General features: G+C 32.1%; 1 protein-coding gene and 1 long non-coding RNA gene across 2 annotated transcripts in view; one reads left to right on the top strand and one right to left on the bottom strand.

The window, feature by feature from the left end:
* si:ch211-9f20.4 overlaps positions 1–4,264 on the top strand; it is a 54,780-nt gene extending 50,516 nt beyond the window's left edge. The window contains exon 3 of the long non-coding RNA NR_186828.1: positions 4,152–4,264. This is a non-coding gene — a long non-coding RNA (si:ch211-9f20.4). The remainder of the gene's footprint in view (positions 1–4,151) is intronic.
* tmem178bb (transmembrane protein 178Bb) overlaps positions 1–21,591 on the bottom strand; it is a 118,972-nt gene that overhangs the window by 55,863 nt on the left and 41,518 nt on the right. Inside the window, exon 3 of the mRNA NM_001002396.2 lies at positions 8,731–8,844. Coding sequence (NP_001002396.2) covers positions 8,731–8,844 — 114 coding nt within the window. The remainder of the gene's footprint in view (positions 1–8,730; positions 8,845–21,591) is intronic.

Raw genomic sequence — 21,591 nt, 5'->3', positions numbered from 1 at the left:
AAGTTGTTTGCAAAAGGTTTAATACATTAATGTTTAATTAATCAGATTGCCGGATGTCTGATTAACTGAACTTAAAATATTTGAATTGTGTTGAATATTTGACTACAGTATACATGTTTACCATATTGATATAATTAAATGTAATTCAATTCAAATTGACTGAATCGAAACGTGTCATTAGCTTGATTACTTGGCATCATATGTAAATTGAATAACATTAAAAACACTGATTAGTTAGTTATAAAACATTTAATGTGACATATTTGTGATTAATATGCTAAACAAACTAAAAGTCTTTCTGACTAATTGCATAAGCCTAATTGCTCTAACTATTTTTAAAATTATTTTATTTGATGCTAATTATTGAATTCAAAATGACTGATTTTATTAGTTGATGTTTGCAAATAATTTGATTAATTTGCCACATCATGCCATTTGATAGAATTTCACTAATTTCATCACAATTTTTATTTTAATAAGACATGACTATTTGCATGATTCATTCAAATTAATTTGATTAAGCCTGTCATATCCACCAAATCACATTCCTAAAGTGATTATATGAATAAATGCATGACCCTTATAATAATGAAAGAACAGATTTTATAGCACCCTCCTGATTTTTATTTATTTTTTCCTCCCTCGTTTCCAATCCAGCTTGTGACTCTTTTTGGTCTGTGAAGCACTATAAGCAGTTTCTGCGTCGAGTGCTCTAAGATCTGGAGGATTTGGGAAAGCAAGATCATAATTCGCCTCTTTGGGCACCTTTACGCATCACGGCAGATTATTTCCTGTCATGTTCATTGACAGCTTCCCGCTGCTCGTTTTTGGCGCCTCCTTTTGATCTTACAAAATCCCTAAGCTGCTGAAGTTACCGAACCACAGCGTCTTCATCCAAAGACCAAACGCCCAGAGCTTTCACTCACTCGCTCCCTGTGTTCAGCTCAATACAGTCCTCGCTGTATTTCTTATGCTCAAAAACTACATTTCAAGTTTTTTGAACTAACATCCCAATATAAAAAGGTTGTGAGAGCAGCCTCTGCTTCATCACATTGCCAGATCTAGCTATTGTAAGTGCCAAGTTGTTAGACTTGATCATAATAAAGTGGCAAGATAACAATCTGTAAACTAATTGAAAAATACAAGATTTAAAATAGTTTTGGTACATTTTTGAGGGATTCATTTGGGGTGTCAGGGGGAAGTTTCACCACAATATCTGGCAACATTACTGACACTAAAACTGACTGGCAGCAATTTACCAATGACCATCATGATATTATCTGTACAAAACTTCAAACGCTAGAAAATAACATAATTAACCCTCAACAACTATAGGCTATATACATTTAATAAACATAGTATATTTTTGTAGCCATTATTATTGCGCAACTTTGAACCTCCATACACAAAAAAATGTTCATTGAATGTTTTTAGTTGAATCAGCTTCACGTTTCCAGTCATCTCAACTTACTTCATCTCAATTGAACAGGCTAAAATATGAAGTTAAACTTTTAAATAATTAATTAACTATTAAATAATGAAAATAAACCTGATTAACTTATTAACTTGCACTAATTTTCTAACTTCTCTACAGTTATGGCTGAATAAAAGCCATCACTAAATGTAAAGCAGGGTATTTTAGCTTCTGTTTTGCGCTGTGTAATAGAAGTGTTGTCATTATGTGTGACTTATATTTGACTGACAGGTAAAAATGAGCGTGGTATATTTCCTACAATTTGCTCCCAAGAAGATCAGCATTACGAAGAGCATTCTAGCCTCTCTTTCTTCAATTTCAAACACTTTATGAAATGTCAGGTCTACGTTTTCATCCAGCAACTGAAACTCAAGCAGTATCTGATCTGTTGATTCTGTAGGCATCACAACAAATGCTTTTGTTTTAAAGGGATAGGTCACCAAAAATGTCAAATTCCGCTATGATTTACTCACGTTTCACTTGTTCCAAACCTATCTGAGTTTTTCTTCTTCTGTTGAACACATAAGAAGATACTTTGAAGAATGTTGGAAACCAATAGCATTGACATCCATAGTATATACATTTTTACTAAGAGTGTCGATTCTGCTTTTGTGTTCAATATAGGGGAAAATCTCATAAAGAATAACTCTGCTTGCCAGCTAATTAATTGCATTTATTTACAGATATTTTAATTCTATTTAATATTTTAAAAATGCCTTTCAAAATGCTCAGTACTTTTCAAGACATTGGGTTCAGTAAGATTTTAATTTAGTTTATTTAAGAAATGTGAACTATTATTCATATATCTGAACAAATGTTATTTCTATAGGTGTTAAATTGAAACAGCTCTGATCTCATTCCTTCACCTTCGTCTTTTGATTCTGTTTTTGTCCATTTTCCAGACTCTACTAGAGTCATTTAGTTCTGAATGCGCACTAATGGAGAGATCTTGATCTCCTGACCTCTCCAGGCCTCTGAAATCAATACGGCTATCAAAGCTGTAAAGGCCGTGTCTCCTGCTAATTCTTTTTCTTTTAACGTTTCGAATTCCTTCGCCACTGGAAAGCACTTTTGATTTGATGTGTGCACGCTTATGAACATTAAACATCTCAGAATGGCCCGTCTATATCTTTCTTTGCAGAACAGGTCAGGATACTTGGATCAGACTCATTGAAAACACACTGGGAGACTCAAACAACCATTTAAACACTGTATGGGAGGTATTAAAATAATTAGGCATGCATGATACTTTGGTGCAATAGTGGCTATAAGACCAAATTAGAGGGCTAAAAAATGTAATTAATTATAGTAATCCTTGAAATTGGAATTTTATTTTGCATGCTTTTTTTTGTTTGATTTTCATTGTTTAAATTAGGTTAGTAGATGTCTAAATCTCTAATGTATTATTTATTTTTTAATAAATGTGTATCATTTATTAATCGATTATATTCATTTATTCATAATTTATTAACACTTTAAATTTAGTCTTTCCAAAATCCACACTGTAGTTTCATTAATTAATTCATTTATTTACTAATTTTATTTAACAATTATAAACATTTATATAATAATTTAAACTTTTAAATATCAACATGTACAATGCTGTTTAAATGCTTGGGTATTTTATTGTAATTTATTTATTCATTTAACAAATTACAAAATAAACAAAAGTACTTTTATCCAATAAAAATGATTTATAACCATATAAACTCTTTATTATCATTATTGTCATTTGCTTAATTTGCCTTCCCTTAATTTCTTGTAATTTATTCATAAATAAGAGATAATTTTTAGTATTTTTATTAGCATTTTATAGTTAATTCCTTAAGAGTAATTACTAAAGAATTGTAATATCAGTCTTTTGTATTGTTTACAGTCACATTGTGTTATTTTATTGCTGACACTAACTAATCCAAAAATTATCTAACAATAAAATAGCACAATGTGACTGTATACAACATAAAAACACTGACTTTACTTTTGTATAGTAGTTATTCTTAAAGAACTAACAATAAAATGCTAATAAAAACGCTGTTTGGCTGGCTAGTTTACTTTTGCAAAAAAACTATTAGCACAACATTGGCTTCCTCCACATAACTTGGACACGTATAAGTGGTTGGTACAACTTCAGTATATTATAATGTTGGAATTATTCACAGCTTGAGTGAACCTGGTACAACTGTGTGCATTAAAGATCTGGGCTTCAGCTGCTGCCAAAATCTTGTGTTTTTTAATGCACAAAGCAATGATCAGGACTCACAATGACCTCATATTGTATAATAGTATTTTATTGATCTCATTCTAGATACTGTATTTTTTCTGTTAACTTCTTTCATTGGATACCTCAGTTTAAAGAGACTGTTAATAGAGGTTGGTGTAGTTGAATTAATATATCTCCTTATATTGTTATTTCAGCCTGTATGCTCTGTTAATAGTAATAAAATATACATAATACAGATTTATTTCTGAATAAATTCCCAAAAATTGTTCAGCCTTAACATTCCGCAGTTTCCAGATTGAAACTCCTTCTTGCTTCAGGTCTGTGATCAGTGTGCCTGATATCAGAGAGTGAACTGGCAGGATCATAGGCTCATGTGAAGCAGATTCTGAGCTAGAAATGGAGAGTGTGAAGAGTTCAGAGGTCTTTGATGTATTACTCTCCGTCTCGCTCCCGCAGCTCTGCTCTCATACGTCTCCATGCTGGATCGAGGAGAGCCAGAGAAAGATGGAGACTGTTCGGATACCGCAGGGTTTGGGGTTACAGGAGAGTGTCTTCCGTCACCTGACAGATGCTGATCTCCACTAGACTGTGACCGCATGACAGTTTGAGGGCATGCCGGGTGCATGATACACCACAGCTTCAAACCACTGACATATATTATGCCCGTTTTCGTAAGATGTAAAATAAATCTCTGACGACCCCATAATGTGTCTGTGAAGTTTCAGCTCGAAATATCCTACAGATTATGTATTAAAGCTTGTCAAATTTGCTATGTACAGTTTAACAAAGTGACTTTTATTGACATTTTAGTAGTTTGAAATAATATAATGTATAAGAAGTACTAAAGTAAGTCTATAAAATAACAGAAAATGTAGTATCAGTTTATTACAAGATGTTTATATTGTAATATATTACGATATACGTAATATAACACTATCCAAGATAATATTTCACTTTAAACTATTCAAATTGTAAATAAAAGTCACTTTTTTCCAACTTTTCAAGGTTAAAAGTTGTTGGAGGAAAGATTAAGGTCGCATAATGCAATTTATAAGCATAAATAAATGAGGCAAAATAAAAATATCAATCACAAAATATGTAAAATTGCTAATTTACGGATATATTTTTTTAGAGTGCATGTCGTTTTTCTGTCACTTTAAATGCAAATGAGCTGCTGCTTTACAGAAGAGGGCGGAGCCTTTGTATGCTAATCTTACACTATAGAAACAACAAAACAAGTCGTCTCACTTTATTTTGATGGCGACGATCACGCTTGAATTGTCGAGGTGATAGAGCTTTTTTTAGTAGCAGCTCCAAGACTTCTCCTACTTCGGAGCCATTTCAAAGGTCACTGAAAACACTCTTGTTTTCTTTAGCTTTTAGTCATGTGTTGTGACTTTATATATTTTGGCTCCATGCTTGTTTGCATGTATTTTGTGTGTTTATGTACAGCACTTTGGTACCCATTGTAATTGGTTAAAGTGCTCTTGAAATATGTTGCAAAGGGTTTGTGATTTTTAATAGAACATCTGTTGGTGGATCAATATTAGTAGATATTAAGGACACAGTCTAATAATACTCTGATGAGAATTAGTTGGCATATATTTGCAGTGTAACTTATATAGTCAACAAAATGCGTAATGTAGGGACCATTAAAAATAAATTAAAAGCAATTTTAGACAGCCAAAGTGTCAGAGATGATCTGTAGTGGATTTAAAGCCTTCTACAATCAGACTATGGTAGAGAAGAAGAGGTTAAAACTTCTAGGCTGCAGGAGGCTTCAGAAATGTGTATGTAGTTGTTGAGGAGTGATGTTGATTTAACTCAGAGACTAGCCTGTTACTGCTCCGTTACAAAGTGCAAATAAACAATACACTAATAGTGCAGTTCTCTAATCTTTACAGAAAGATTAAAAAGTTTGTCACCTGACTATATCGTGCATAATAAATATGTGTTTGTAATGAAACTGTTTTTAAGTCTGGTTTCTGAGAATATATTACACTTAGACACAATGCAAAGCATGTTATTATCAAATTCAGAAAATAAATTTGGAGGCATTCTCAAAATATGAAGTGACCAACTTGTTATGGTTATGAAATTAAAACACGAAGCACTGGTATAGACCCTGATTTGCTGTGCATTATCAATGGACACTCATTGGTATAACAGTCCTGAGTAAACTACATTTAGTGCAAACACATAACACTTTAACCTACTTCTTTTAATTCAACCAAAACATCCCCAGTGTCTCAGATGTCGGGAGTCTATAGAGACTTAAAACTTCCAACAACTGAATATCTGTAATGTTTTTTTCTGGCTCAGACTTTGTAAATCTCAAGCTGCTACAGCCAGTAAACAGAAATGCTGAACTGCTGCAGTTGTGCTGTGGATGGAAATGTGCAAATTAAGTGACAGTAAGTTTATAAAAAACTGTGTGCATGTGTGTGAGTAAGTATGTATGTATGTTTACCAATAATGGGTCGCAGATGGAAGGGCATCCGCTGTGTAAAACATATTCTAGAAAAATTGGTGGTTCATACCGCTGTGGCGATCCCTGATGAATAAAGGGACTAAGCTGAAGGATATAAAAATGAATGAATGTATTGGTAGATGCACCATTTTATAGCACTAAAACACAAAACAAGGCTGATATTCAAGATGAGTCCCCTTTAAGAGGCTTTTAAACAAGCCAATACCCTCCAGGGAGAAAGTCTTTTGTGCAGATTTACACACTCCACACTCAGTGCAAATTTTGGTAAACTGTAGTGAAAAGCAGTGTCACAACTTTGGCCATCAGCCAAAAAAGAGAAGCTGCATTTATTGCAGAACAGCCACGTTTGGATGAGCTCTTACTGTAGGCTTCCTTAAACTAATTCTTTGTGTCCTAAAATTAATGAAAATTTATTCCCAAAGCGAAGCCCACTTAATCTGGTGAGATGAATGTGAAATGAACGCCCAAAATAAAATGATTACTATGCATTTAATTCATAATAACCTCGAGCATTCGCAACAAACACCGCTTACGAATGCATAAAGGCACTGAATAAAATGACTTATGATGTTAAAATAGGTTATTAAAATTCCAAAATCTGTAAATGTTTTTTGTTGTTGTTAGTATTTTATGTAAACGTATTATTATACATCTAAAATATAAGATTACTGATTTGTGTGTTTAATATTTTTAAGAACATTTCATCGGCATGTACCATTTATGAACACTAATGAGAGTGACTTGTGTTATTTTAACATATTAAATAATTTTTAAATTATCGACTCTCCCTATATAAAACTCTAATATCTAACCTGTGATTTTTATATTTTACTACACTTCAGAAATAGTAATAATAAATGGTATTTTAGCATTCAAGCTTGGTCCCAGTTGAGATTTAATTTAAATAAACTGATAGAAATATTTAGCAAGGATTGATTTTCATCCGTTTAAATCTTTCGCATTATCTCCTCCAGCCTTTTATGTATTTAAATGTATATTCATCTATCCATCCATCCATCCATCCATCCATCCATCTATCCATCCATAAATAAACTGATACAAATATTTACCCAAAATTGACTTAATCCATTTGAATCTTTCTCGTTATCTCCTTCAGCATTTTATGTATTTATATGTGTATCCATTCGATTGTTCATTCATTCATTCATTCATTCATTCATTCATTCATTCATTCATTCATTCATGTGCTCATTCATTCATTTGCTCATTCATTCATTCATTCATGTGCTCATTCATTCATTTGCTCATTCATTCATTCATTTGCTCATTCATTCATTCATTTGCTCATTCATTCATTCATTATTTATTTATTTGTACTATTTTCTGTTCTTGTTTTCCTTGCAAATGTTTAAAAGAAAATAGGGAAAGTATCTCACTATGTCTGTCATTTCAACTATGCATGCATTTTTCACTTAATTAAACTATATATATATATATATATATATATATATATATATATATATATATATATATATATATATATATATATATATATAACAACTTGCATTGACGAGTATTACACTAATTTAGATTAAAAGTGAATGACAGTATTTTGTTTTTAATTAATTTTTTATATTTTATTTTATATTATTATTATTGACTTATTTTATTTGTCTATTATTATTATTATTTTACTTGTTTATGTTTTGTTTGCATATTGTAACTTTTATTGTCAATTGTTGTGCAAATGTTTATTGGTCAAATTGTATATTTGTTTTAATTTCATATGTTTAAAAAAACAAAGAAAATTATTAATAAATAAATAATTTAAATAATTAATAAAATAAAATAAATTTAGCATGGACTTAAATTGATTAAAAATTACAATCACACAATTGTTACGGTATGTTCTCCCCGTGTTCGTGTGGGTTTCCTCCAGGTGCTCCGGTTTCCCCCACATTCCAAAGACATGCGTTATAGGTGAATTAAATTAACTAAATTGGCCCTCGTGTATGTGTGTGAATAAGTGTGTAAGGGCATCCGCTCTGTCAAACAAATGCTGGATAACCCATGATGAATAAAGCGACTAAGCCGAAAGAAAATGAATGAATGAATGACAGTTGTTACTGTGCGTAAGATAGTAACGTCTCACTCTCCATAACAGATCATTTCCCCCCACATCTCTGTTAAAGCATCTCCATAATTCCCACTTTTTGTTATGTACAGGATGGTGCATGGTGCAAAAAGTGGGTCAACAAGGCACTTTGAGATATGTACCCTACTTCCACAAACCAACAACAAGTCACCTCATCCATTTCTGCAGAGAGCCTGCCCCAAATAAATCAACGAGATTACAACATGTTGCATTTCCACTTACATATCATGAGATCACTGGGTAGGGGATGATTACTGTTTGGATGATGCTCTTTATAATGCACGTCTAATGTTTCAAATATGCACTGCTTTGAGGTATGAATGTAACTAGACATTAAAGCTGCGTTCGTTCTGTTTATTCACTCTAATAGAGACAGTAGTGGTTTTTCTTATTGCATCTTGAAGGTGGTATAAAGCTGTGGTACTTACGTAGAGAGTGCCACTCGTCCTGACGGATGGTCTTGGTGATGTTATAAGAGAGATCCTTGGGTATTGTGGCCGAAGAGTAGTGGTACTTGATGTAGGAGCATCTCGCAATGGACCCTGAGTGTATAGAGGAGGAAATGAATGTTAAGTAAAACATTTACCATGAACAATGTAAGCCAGCAATTAGCTATGTTTCTAATAGTTTTAATATTATCTGCTGATAAACAGATGATGCCATCAGTGAGCTTTGTATTGACAAGAAAAGCCACAACAATGCATGTGTTGATTTCAATTCAGAGGGGAAAAGTTGATCTCACAATTCTGTTTGTATTACACACTTCATTTATTTTTCATAATTAACAACCTACTAGTCTATTTTTACATCTTGCAATTCTGAGTTTACAACTTGCTATTTTAAGTTGATGTCTCGTCATTTTGAGTTTAGTGCTCGTAATGTTGATTTTACCACTCGTAATTTTAAGTTTACAGCTCACAATTCTAAGTTTACTGCTTACAATTTTAAGTTTACATCTAATAATTTGAACTTTAGTGCTCACAATTTTAAGTTCAAATGTAATCGTTTTAAATTTATGCTCGCAATTTTAGGTATAATCTTATAATTTTGAGTTTAGTGCTTGCAATCTTAAGGTCAAATTTCATCATTTTGAGTTTAGTGCTCGCAAACTAAGTTTAAATCTAATAATTTTAGGTTTAAATGTAATAATTTGGAGTTTACTACTTGCATATTTAAATATAATCTACTGTAATCATTTTGAGATTAGTGCTCATAATTCTATGTATAATCTCCTCATTTTGAGTTTAGTTCTCACTATTTTAAGTTTAAACCTCATAATTCAGAGTTTACTGGTTACAATTTTAAGTTTGAACCTCGTAGTTCTGTTCACTGCTCTCAATTTTAAGTTTAAATGTAATAAGTTTGAGTTTCTATTAATTTTGTGTTAACTGCTCACAATTTTGAATGTTCTGTTTGTAAATTTAAGTTTAATTCTCCTAATTGTCAGTTTAGTGCTCGCAATTTAAAATTTAAATCTTCTAATTTTGAGTTTAGTGCTCAGAATTTTGTTTAAACCTTATAATTTTGAGTTCAGTGCTCGCAATTTTAGGTTTTAATCTTATAATTTTGAGTTTAGTGCTCCCAATTTTAAGTTTGATTCTCAACATTTTAAGTTTACTACTTGCAATTTAAGGTTTAAATCACAGCTCATCACTTACATATAACTTTTATATCTTGCAATTCTGAATACATAGCTTGCAATAATATCTTTACAGCTCAAAATGCTGAATTGCAGAACAGAGTTCTGAGTTCACAGTTCTGAATTCATTGCATTTCTAACTGCACATTCCACACAGAGAAAATGCATACAATTCTCATTTTGTATCTTGAATTTCTGTTTACATTTTACAATTGACTTTACATCCTGCAATTTCGGGTTCAGCTCACATTTCTAACAATCATATATTGTATTTTACAACAAATGTTTCTACTTCAAAAAATCTGATTTAATTCAATGTATATAATTTGTGGTTCTCTTTCTAATTGTTTATAAATTTCACCAGTAATTCCAGCTTTTCAGTGTCCACAAACCAACTACAGTAGATATTTTCATTTTCATTATGCTGTATTTAGCATACAAATCTACACACATTTGATCTTTTTTCTCTCTCTCTTCGTTTCTCTTCCTTTTTGAGAAAGCAGATCTAATTTTGTTTTGAGCATCCCAGGAGGCTTTTTCAACATTTACAAAGTTGTGCGATGTTTCTCTTTTGTTCCTAATCAAACGGTGCTTTCCTGTAGCTTGTGTCACACATTTGGAAATCCCTCTTGGTTTGTCCTCTTGGTTTGTGCATTTCCAGGATTTCTGGTCGACTAGTACAAGCGAATCTCTCAAGCTTTGGCTATAAAAAATGTCTTGTCGTGTCTGAAATGATTTTATTTTGGAGCTGTGAAGCGTCTTTCGTGAGCGATTATATACGGCCTTTAGAAAGAGACGAGAAGACTTGCTCTGATCATCGGTGAAAAAGGCCTGACAAAGATAATGATACATATTTCTGTATCCTAACACCACACGCGAGCAATCATTCCAGCTTGTGCCATTGTCCAGATATCATTTCCTGTTGATTATGAAAGTCTGCAGATAGAAAATGGCAGCTTGTATCATACAGAAAGGAGAATTATAGTCCCGTTGCTCAGTTTGCTCCTCCATTATCTTATTCTTCCAGGAACCGCAAGACTAGCTAAAATCTATGTTGTCTTACCAGGGGAAGTTCTGGTGACACATTGATTAGCAAATCATTACTGTCACAAAATAAAAATGGATGTGCTGGCAAAAGATCTAGTAGATGTAAGGTAACTAAATTTAATTGAGAAAAATAAACGTAATTCCATACGTCTTCAATAAAAATGTCAGGAGAGGTTTTTCTTCAATGTTTAAGATATTGGCAATTTGCTGTATACAAATGAACAATTCGATTCACAGAATTCTGTTATCCTCAATGCAATGCAAGAGTTACATTCAGGGATGTGCAACAAATTTCATTTCCTGATTCATGCTTTTATTCATAGCTGATATTAACAGGTGGAGTTTATTAGGATTCGTCACTTGTCAATCATTCTTCAGTTCTCCATTGGCCGCACCCATACATACTTCCTCTTTTTCTATGAATGCTCAGCACAACAAATGTTCACAAAAAAAAGTTCTCAACTGCAAATATTCTGTCCCCACAAGAAGTTTCACTGCAGAGTTAATTTTAGGCAATCAGCTTTATCTACTTCTGCAAAAAATGCTTCATTAGTATGCAAAACATATCACAGTTCAGTATATATATCACTTTTAAGCAATGCAAATACAATTGTTCAATGAAAAGAAAAAGAGAGAAAAATAGCTTTTAAAAATATATTCCTTTCCACAATATAGATTTCAATTGCCTACAGAACAAAACACTGTTATCCTAATTATCCTAACTTGCTTACTTAAAAATAACCTAGTTACAGTAAGTCTTTAAATTGCACTTTAAGCTGAATACTAATATCTTGGTTAGTAGAAAAATGCTATGTATTGTCGTCATGGCAAAGACAGCATCTATTTGCTATTAGAAACTAGTTATTAAAACTATTACTTTTAAAAATGTGTTCAAAATATTTTTAAAAGAATACAAATTTCACAGGAGAGCTAATCATTTTGACTTCAACTGTATATACAATCGAAAAAAATAATACATTTTTTTTAAAGGGAGCTAATAATATTGACTTTGGCAGTTTTTAAATGTATTCATTTTATTCCAGCTAAAAAATAAAGAAGTAAAACATTTCCCAGAAGTAAAATACAAATTAAAACACTATGAAAAATATAAAATGTCCTTGCTCTATTGGTAAATATTTGAAAAAGAGTTTCACAGGAGGACTAATAATTGTTTCTTAAACAGTATTTTCTATGCAGTGCTGTTAACACTTTTAAGGCACATCAATTTATAATGGTGCACTTCTAGTTCTCTCTGCATAATAAGCTCACCTAGATTTAAAACTCAAAACAAAAGTGCACAATTGCTTATGGCTTACTCTGGGTTTAATAAGCGACTCCTCCAGCATCTCTCATTACACAGGCTTTGTTAGACAGATTGTTTTTGGCCCTGTTTGTCCCCGCGGAGCCGAAGCTGATCGGGTCAGTGACCGACTGTAAAGCAAAACCATCTTTCTTCCGGGTTGACCAGACAGCGCTGTTCCTCCATATAGATTTTCTGATGGCCAGCAAGACCCAGGAGAGTTGAATAGATTTTAAATACGACGAAGAAAAGCTGAAGGCAGGTCTAAAAGTGTCACCGGGAGCACAGCACTTACTTTAGTTCAGAAGTGTGACTTAAATATAGAGCCGCTCGCTTTCTTTTGAGGACTCTTAAGCTTTCATCTGTCTTTATGCATTTAACATTATATGCTATATGTCGAAGTGTTTTTATGTGGCGTAAAAACACTGTTTACAGAACAGTTTGTGTTAATGTTGCCAAGTAGTCAATGAAAGGTTATTTGGCTTCCCCTGACGCCACGGCTGTTCACACAGAGACAGTTTTTTGATCTTTTTTGACTGAGAGATTTTTTCATGTTTTTAATAATTCTCTGACAGCCTGTCTGAAGTTATTTATTCCCTTACTTGGTCATCAAAGAGCATTTGCTCATTCTTTCTGTTTGTATGTTGGGAACGCCAATCATTTCCCAACTCAAATAATCATTCAAATGTGTTATTATTGAAGACAAGTCAATTATTGAATATATGCTTCAAAAGTTGCTTCAAAGGGAACTTTCAAAGCCTTTAAACTACTGTTAAAATGCCTTACAATGTTTAAATTATGTTTTTTAAAGAGGCAAACTTGCTAATAAAAAGTCTAGCAAGTTAAAAAAAAAAAAAATTCTTATTTATTTAAATTGTTTAATCCAAATAGGCCCCTAGTGGATAGCATACATGTATTAGTTCTCCTGTGAAATATTAATTCTCTTTCAAATATTTCCCAAGTGATGTTTAACACTGCAATTATATCCGCTCTTCTGGAGAAAGTCCTATTTCTTTTAGTTAGTCTGGAATAAAAGCATTAAAAAGGTCAATATTATTAGCATTTTTTGTTTTAAATTGACACAGAACAAACCACTGTTGTCCGATATCTTGCCCAATTAACCTAGTTAAGCCTTTAAATTATTATTTAATAACTCTGGATACTCCTTTAGAGGCTACACAATTAAAGAAATAGTTGATTTATACATATTCAAGAGTGTTTGTTTTGGCAATAATTAGTACCAACTTAGCAATTGCATGAAGGACTGAGCATGAAATTATTATTGTGAGACTTTGGATTGTTTCTGGAGTTCCTTTTGGTTTACTAGTCAAAAATAAATAAATAAATAAATATATATATATATATATATATATATATATATATATATATATATATGTGTGTGTGTGTGTGTGTGTGTGTGTGTGTGTGTGTGTGTGTGTGTGTGTGTGTGTGTGTGTGTGTGTGTGTGTGTGTGTGTGTGTGTGTGTGTGTGTGTGTGTGTGTGTGTGCGTGCGTGTGTGCGTGTGCGTGTGTGCGCAAACGCATATTGCCAAGGAAAGACACCTCTATTTTTACAGAACAGTGTTTTTTATTTTTATTTATTTGTTAGTTTGAATACTAGTATCTTGCAAAATAAGTAGGACTGTCATCATGGCAAAGACAAAAAGAATTGAATGCAATGCAAGAGTTACATTCAGGGATGTGCAACAAATTTTATTTCCTGATTCGCACTATTATACAAAACTGATATTAACAGGTGTAGTTTAGTGGGATTCGTTACTTGTCAATCATTTTCCAGTTCTCCATTGGCCGCACCCATACATACATCCTCATTTTCTACGAATTCTCAACACAACATTAAAAGCATAAGACTTTCTCAACTGCAAATATTTTGTGCTCATGAGATTATTCGCTGCAGAGCTCAAGTTAATTTTAGAAAAACAGCTTTATCTAGGTCTGACATTTTTTTAATGGCTATATCTCATTAAAATATAAAAACAAATTACAAAATCAGAAAAATGCGGAGGATTGTAAAAACCTTTTAAAACTCATGTCATTTACCTAGCCATGATGTTTTAAACTAATTTCTAATAGTTTTATTGCATTGTTTCTATAATTATGGTTTAATGTAAATGTATATTTGTTTGGTTGTGGTATTGGTGTCTATTGTCATGGTTTAGTGTAAATTTATCATTTTTGGGTTTTGGTATTTTATTCTATTGTCTTATTTTAATGTAAACTAATTTTATTAATTTTCTTGGTTTGATGATAATTTGATGTATATTTGTCAGTTTCTTTGTCGATGGTAGTGACTAATGGGGATCTAAACAAACACATAAATAAACACACAAACTTTAATCTACACAATGAATTGCTATCATAATATAAATATATATAATTTAATATAATAAATATATACATAATATACATACATATATATATATTCATTCATTCATTCATTCATTTTCCTTCGACCTTCCACCAACTTATCCAGCGTGTTTTACGCAGCGGATGCCCTTCCAGCTGCAACAAAGTACTTGGAAACACCCATACACACTCATTCACACACATACAATATGGACAATTTAGTTTATTCAATTCACCTATAGCACATGTCTTTGGACTGGGGGAAACCCGGAGCACCCGGAGGAAACCCACGCCAACACAGGAAGAATGCAAACTGCACACAGAAACGCCAACTGACTCTGTCAGGACTTGAACCAGCAACCTTCTTTATGTGACGCGACAGTGCTAACCACTGAGCCACCGTGTCGCCTCATTACCATAAAATAAACGCTTTAATAAAGGTATGAACGGTAATATATATACTGTATATGCACAAACTATAAAGCTCTCCTCTTGATTTGATTCTTGCACAGTTTTACAAAGACTCAGCAGTGGCTGTGCTCCGTCTGCTTTTCTGCTCATTGTACTAATCTAAAGAGCGCAGACTGGGATTTGGCAGACTGGAAGTCTCTTTCACTTATTTATGAATCTCCTGCCTGCGTGTCTCGCTTTGCTTTGACTATCACAGAGTGAGAAAGGACATTTTATATTTCGTTTTTTTTCCTGAAGGGCGAATTTGATTTTATTTTTCCTCTCTGCAAGCACATTTTTTTAGCTGTTTACCTCAGGATTAATCACTGCCATTATCCGCAGCTAATGTGTCTGCTCAGCCCAATTTCCAAATAAATAAATAAATAAACAAATGCCTTTTAAATAATCCATTTGAGACACATTTCACACATGTCCAACCAAGTGCGAAGGTGCAGTCACAAAAAAAAAACACTCTTGTATATGGTTGAATTTGCTCTGGAACTTTAGCAATTGCCATTTTTGCAAAGTTTTATTTTTGGTCAATAATTCACGAATAATTGCTTCACTTTTGTTTCTCCACTCCATCCAATTCTTGCCTGCTAATGAGCGAAAGCTTTCTAAGAAAAAACCTGCGATTCACAATATCGACAGCAGCTGCTCATCTTGAGGAAGGACCGCATGTCAATATGGTAACAGATTACAAATACTGTACAAAAGGCTGGATTCTGACTTGACCTAATCGATAATATGTGTCCAGTGTCCTCATTACATGTAATCTGGATCAATATTGTACTTTTTCTATAAGATCACTTCAACTTCCTCTTCGCTTGGCAAAATATACCGGTCTGAATGTGGCGCAGAGATTGATTTAATGCATTCATTTTGAGGTCATGTAGGAGAAGTTGTTATTATGCCGCTTATTTTAATTCCATAGCAATCACCTTTGTGCCATAATTATCACAACTGCATATTTAATAACTCTGGATACTTAAATATCTCCTTCAGAGGCTACACAATAAAACAAATAGTTGATTTATGCATATTCAAGAGTGTTTGTTTTGGCGATAATTAATAGCTACTTGGCAACTGTGTGGATTGGGCGTGAAATTATTTATTGTGAGACTTTGGATTGTTTCTGAAGTTCCTTTTTATTGTGTAATCAGTATATGCACACATTTATTTTATTTTGTGATACAGAAAGTAATTTAGCACAACCTTTTACTAGTTTTAGAAACAAGTATTTTATTATTATTTTGTTAGTATGGTAATGCAAAAACATTTTGCCAAGGAAAGACATCTCTATTTATTTATTTATTTTATTTTAGTGCTATAAAATTCTACAGAACAGTGTTTTTATTTTTAATGGTTTGTAAGTTTGTTCATTCATTATTTTTTTTGCATTATGTTTTGGAGATCAGAATTATATTATATATTTGATTATTGATTGATTGATTGATTAATTGTCACTTCTGTAATTTAAAGTGTGATGCTATTTTAGAGGCACAAAAATGTTTTGCCACAGAAAGCTCCATGTCAGAATTGCATATTTTATTTTATGTGTTATTTTGGAGGGTTTCTTATGTTTTATTTGTAATTTATTCACATTTTTATTATTTCATTTTATAAAAATTTTTCTACTTCATTTTATTTTATTTATTATTATTATTTTAGATTATTTTTATTTAGTTTTTCATTTTATTTATTTTTCCACTTTTTAATTTAATTTAATTTAATTTAATTTAATTTAATTTAATTTAATTTAATTTAATTTAATTTAATTTAATTTAATTTAATTTAAACTATTTGACCACAGAGAGCTACATTAGAATCAAGTTCTCCAGATATCTGTGCCATAAGTTGACATAAAAATCTGACATAATTCAAACAGCACATTCCCATAACATCCAGGCCATTTCTAGAATGACTTAAATAATACTCTTTATGAAAGGTTAAACCTCCTGAGAGTCCAAATGTTTAATACGCAGCAAAAACATCATACTAGCATGGCATGGATTAATCCTGATCTCTCTGTCAACTGCTTTATAAATGGGCTCTAGTGCTGTGGCTGTTTCTAAAGCAGTAATGCCCTTTTGTAGGTGTGACAGTGATCAGATGATGCTTTTATTTATTTACGTAAATCATAAACTCATTTGTTGAGTGGTATAAAGAACTTACTGACTGATCTGATGCTTCAGTCTTGTCATGAAGACTTTATGGTTTTTACCATTGCACTAAATAAACTTTGTCATGCAGAAAGTGGATCTTTTTGTGTGGGATAAAATTCATATATCATGCAGATGTTTTCATGGACAAAAGTATTTATGCAGTGCAATATAATGAAAACTATTATGGAAAAGTTTATTATTCAACAGTTTATTTGTTTCAGTGTTAATCTGAATGAAATAAAATTATAATTAAGAAATGTTTATTTTGTATTTAAATGACATGGAGAAGCATTTGTTCATGTACACAATAACTCTGGTAATTTAATAACTTGCTTGTCTTATTTCATATTTCACATTTATTCAATACATATATATATATATATATATATATATATATATATATATATATATATATATATATATATATATATATATATATATATATATATATTGTTGTTTTATTTTATAATATACATTTTCTCATATTTTGTTATGTTATTTTTAAGAGTTGTTTATTTATTTCATAAGATTCCAAATGAACAAATGCATCACATTACACCTCTTTTTACATTACATGTAATATCCACAGCAGTTGTACTCACATTATTGGGATATGAACTGCAAGAAAAGTTAATAAGAAACTATTAAATAATAAATAATATGTATCATTTGTTTAATAAATAATTATTACTAAATTCAAAATAAACAAATGCACCTATTTATTTAAGCAATCAAACTTATTTTCAAAATAATTTGCACACCTCTTTTTTAATTTATAATATTGCAGAATAAACTGCAATAAAAGATGATGAAAAAACTTTCAAAAAGATAAATAATTATGAATATTTAATTGTTAATAAATGTTATTCAGTCTTAATTGCAAGAAATTGGAATAAAATAAAATAAAATAAAATAAAATAAAATAAAATAAAATAAAATAAAATAAAATAAAATAAAATAAAAATTAAATGTTAAAAAATGCTTTACAAAAAATGATTCCCAATTTTCTCCAAGAAAACACACAGATTGACTGCTGCACTGTGTGACATAGCAAACAGTGAAGAGCTTTATCAAAGCTGAACACTAACAGTCCCTGGGCGAGCAACGTTCTCATCCGCTGACTCACACGTTTTAACCCAATCTAATTCTAAACGTGCCTTCATGCTGCTCTCGGCCCTCATGATGAACATAAAGATTCAGCCACATGCATATGGACATCAGGGATCCTGTCATCACACAATCTGATTTTCTCTTTCCCTTTTGGCCCCGGGGCCCCACAGATGACACAATGCATGTGTGGCTCCATCACTTCTCATTTGGGATTGTGGCTTCAGTGCTGACGGCTGTGTTGTGCATATGCTTTCATGTTTTTGGTGCAACTCAGTCATGGATAAATGTGGATGTGTAAAATTGAATGCAATTCTAGAATATTTCTTAACAGATTATTTTTAATATTCACAGAATGTAATCCATTATAGAACTTAGAATGTCATGCATAATAAACTATAGAGATGACATTTTGGGTTTATTTGGCAGCAAAGTTAGAGATTAATCTGCTGATAGAATATGAAGGCTATCATGAATTCAGTTCAATTCATGTTTATTTCTATAGTGCTTTTACAATGTAGATTGTGTCAAAGCTACCTAACATAGAAGTTCTAGTAAATTAAAACCGCTTCAGTCCAGTTTTCAGAGTTAAATTTCAGTTTAGTTCAGTTCAGTGTTGTTTAATTTTCACTGCTAAAAGTCCAAACAGTGAACAGCAAATCCATCAATGCGCATGTCCCAAACCAAGCAAGCCAGTGGCAACAGTGGTGAGGAATAAAACTTCACCTATATGAAATCCCTTGAAAAAAAATAAATATTAGGACTGCACTATATTGAACAAATCTAGCTAGATTTGTTGAATAACTATTTGGAAAGACTTTATAATTTTAGTCTCTTTGGGATGATTCTGTAGGGCAATGCATATGTATAAAATATAGGAAACAATCTACAAGCAAAGAATTCAATAAAGAAAAGATAATAAATAAATAAACAGCATTTTATTGTTTACAGAGGAATCGGTCTGTATTAAGGTTTATAGTAATTGAATAATCAAATGTAAAATTATAATCTTTGTAGTCTTTGTTTGATAAACAACTCATTAAAATGTTACAAAAAGTACAACTTCTTATGCCTGAATGTATTTAAAACCCTCATACAGTCACAAGCCTCAAAAAACAATTGCAAAATGGTCAATTACAATCCAGAGTCAACATATACTTGCGATGTGACTATTGCGAATTATCACATTGCGATATCGATGCTGAAACTATATATTGTTCAGCCCTAATGTCTATATATATATATATATATATATATATATATATATATATATACATATATATATATATATATATATATATATATATATATATATATATATATATATATATATATATATATATATATATATATATATATTTTATTTTATTTTATTTTTTTTTTCCAGCCAATCAACTTTATGTTAACAATCACTCTCACTGGTTGGTGATTATTTTGTGCGCAGTCAGCAACAAATAAATAATGGCGTAGTGGTCAAGCTAAATTTGTATTTTCAATATGGCAAAGAGGCAGTCACGCATATTTATATATTTTAAAACCACGAGTAAATCTGATCATGAGCCTGATCAAAAGAGATCTTGAGAAGATGAAACTGCATGAGTGGATCAGGATAGTGGGAAACAGAAACAAACCGATCTCAAGTCAGCCAGAAAACATGACAGAAGAGTCAACTGAATAGTGATTGTTCATACGATTTATGTTTGTAGCTACATGTTTTTATTATCCATGACTGACCTATAATGTTATATGGCACTTTTCAGAAATGTGACAACTTTTTTTGTGCTGTCACCGTTTAATGATGTCATGTTCCAGGAAAACTGAAATTGTTTGGTGGGCATCGTCACGGTAACTTTTATTTCCTGGTTTTGTTCCAGGAATTATTCATTTGCAAATTAAGCACAGTTCTATACTATGTACTATATATTTTTTAGATTTTGTTTGTGACCTTTTAGATTTTGTTTGTTTTCATTTATAAACTTGTTTTTATATTTAAAAAGTAAAACTACAAATAAATAAACAAATAATACATAATATTTATTGTTTTAATTTTTTTGATTTTATGCCTGTTAATAAACCCACAAAATTCACAAACTTTTTCTGTTTTACAACACACAAAACTCTCCGCCCTTGCAGAATGTTTGTTTATTTTTTTTTTACTTCCTTTCTATATTCACCTTTTTAGTTAGTTAATCAGTCTTTCGAAAATAAAAGCAGAGCAGTTCCCATTTTCATAGTGCACAGAAAACACCTAAAACTTTATAGTGCACTATAGACCAGATTTGTCCAATTTTTTTCCACCATCAGAGACACTTCATCCCCGCTCCAGGTAACCCGTCTCTGTGTGTTCTCCTCCAGACCTGCATGTCTCAGTCAGAGACGGGCTGCTGGAGCTCCAGATGGTGCAGTACGTGTCCTGCCCTCATTATTTGCTGACCCAGATTGCGGTCCTTCCCTCCCCGAACCCAAGCCAGGCAGGATTATCAGCAATCTCCTCCAGTTAAGTGCACTAGCTGGTTGTTAGGGGGGGTTGGTGATGATATAACAGTGGCAAATTCACTGACCCGGCTGATACGTTTCACTGTCTTCATAATTACCACAGTGTTTGTGCAGGTACTGTAGATCAGTTTACGGCTGCGGGGGAACGAGAGCGATAAATTGTGAAGTGAAATTAATTCAGAGATGCTTCATGCAGCCGCTGAGCTCCACATGATGATGAATGTAACGTGTGGTTCATTTCGCCAGTGCAAAGATATCATCAAGGACAGTCTTGTTCTCAGTTAAAGGGGCAGATCATGCAAAAAGTGAACATTTGATTATTGTTTAGTCATCATAGAGGTTATATTTATGTTCATGGATCAATGTATTGTTTTGTGTTCAACTGAAGAGACAAGTTCATACAGGGTTTTATCATCTTAAAAGTAAATTTTCGGACTTCTGGTTAGGCATGTAAGTGGGAAGACACACTAGAAGTGAGCTCCTGAGCATTTTGTCTTTCAATATATCTGGCTGGCTGCTTGAATCTTTAAACACACTTGGTGGTTTCTTTATTTAATTGTGCATCAGACGTGTAGTTTGGATGGATTTATGGTTTCTGAAAGCCAGAGAAAACTTAAAATTTAACGTTGGTGGTCACAACAGAGAGTCATGGTGGCAGATTTTCGCTGGACCTAGAAAATCTCTAAACCAATCTGATCTCTGAGCTAACTTCTCCCAT

Source organism: Danio rerio, chromosome 4, assembly GCF_049306965.1.
Source record: "Danio rerio strain Tuebingen ecotype United States chromosome 4, GRCz12tu, whole genome shotgun sequence".
Lineage (NCBI taxonomy): Eukaryota > Metazoa > Chordata > Actinopteri > Cypriniformes > Danionidae > Danio > Danio rerio.
Note: the sequence above shows the minus strand (reverse complement) of the source record. Positions and strands in the feature narration are given on the sequence as shown.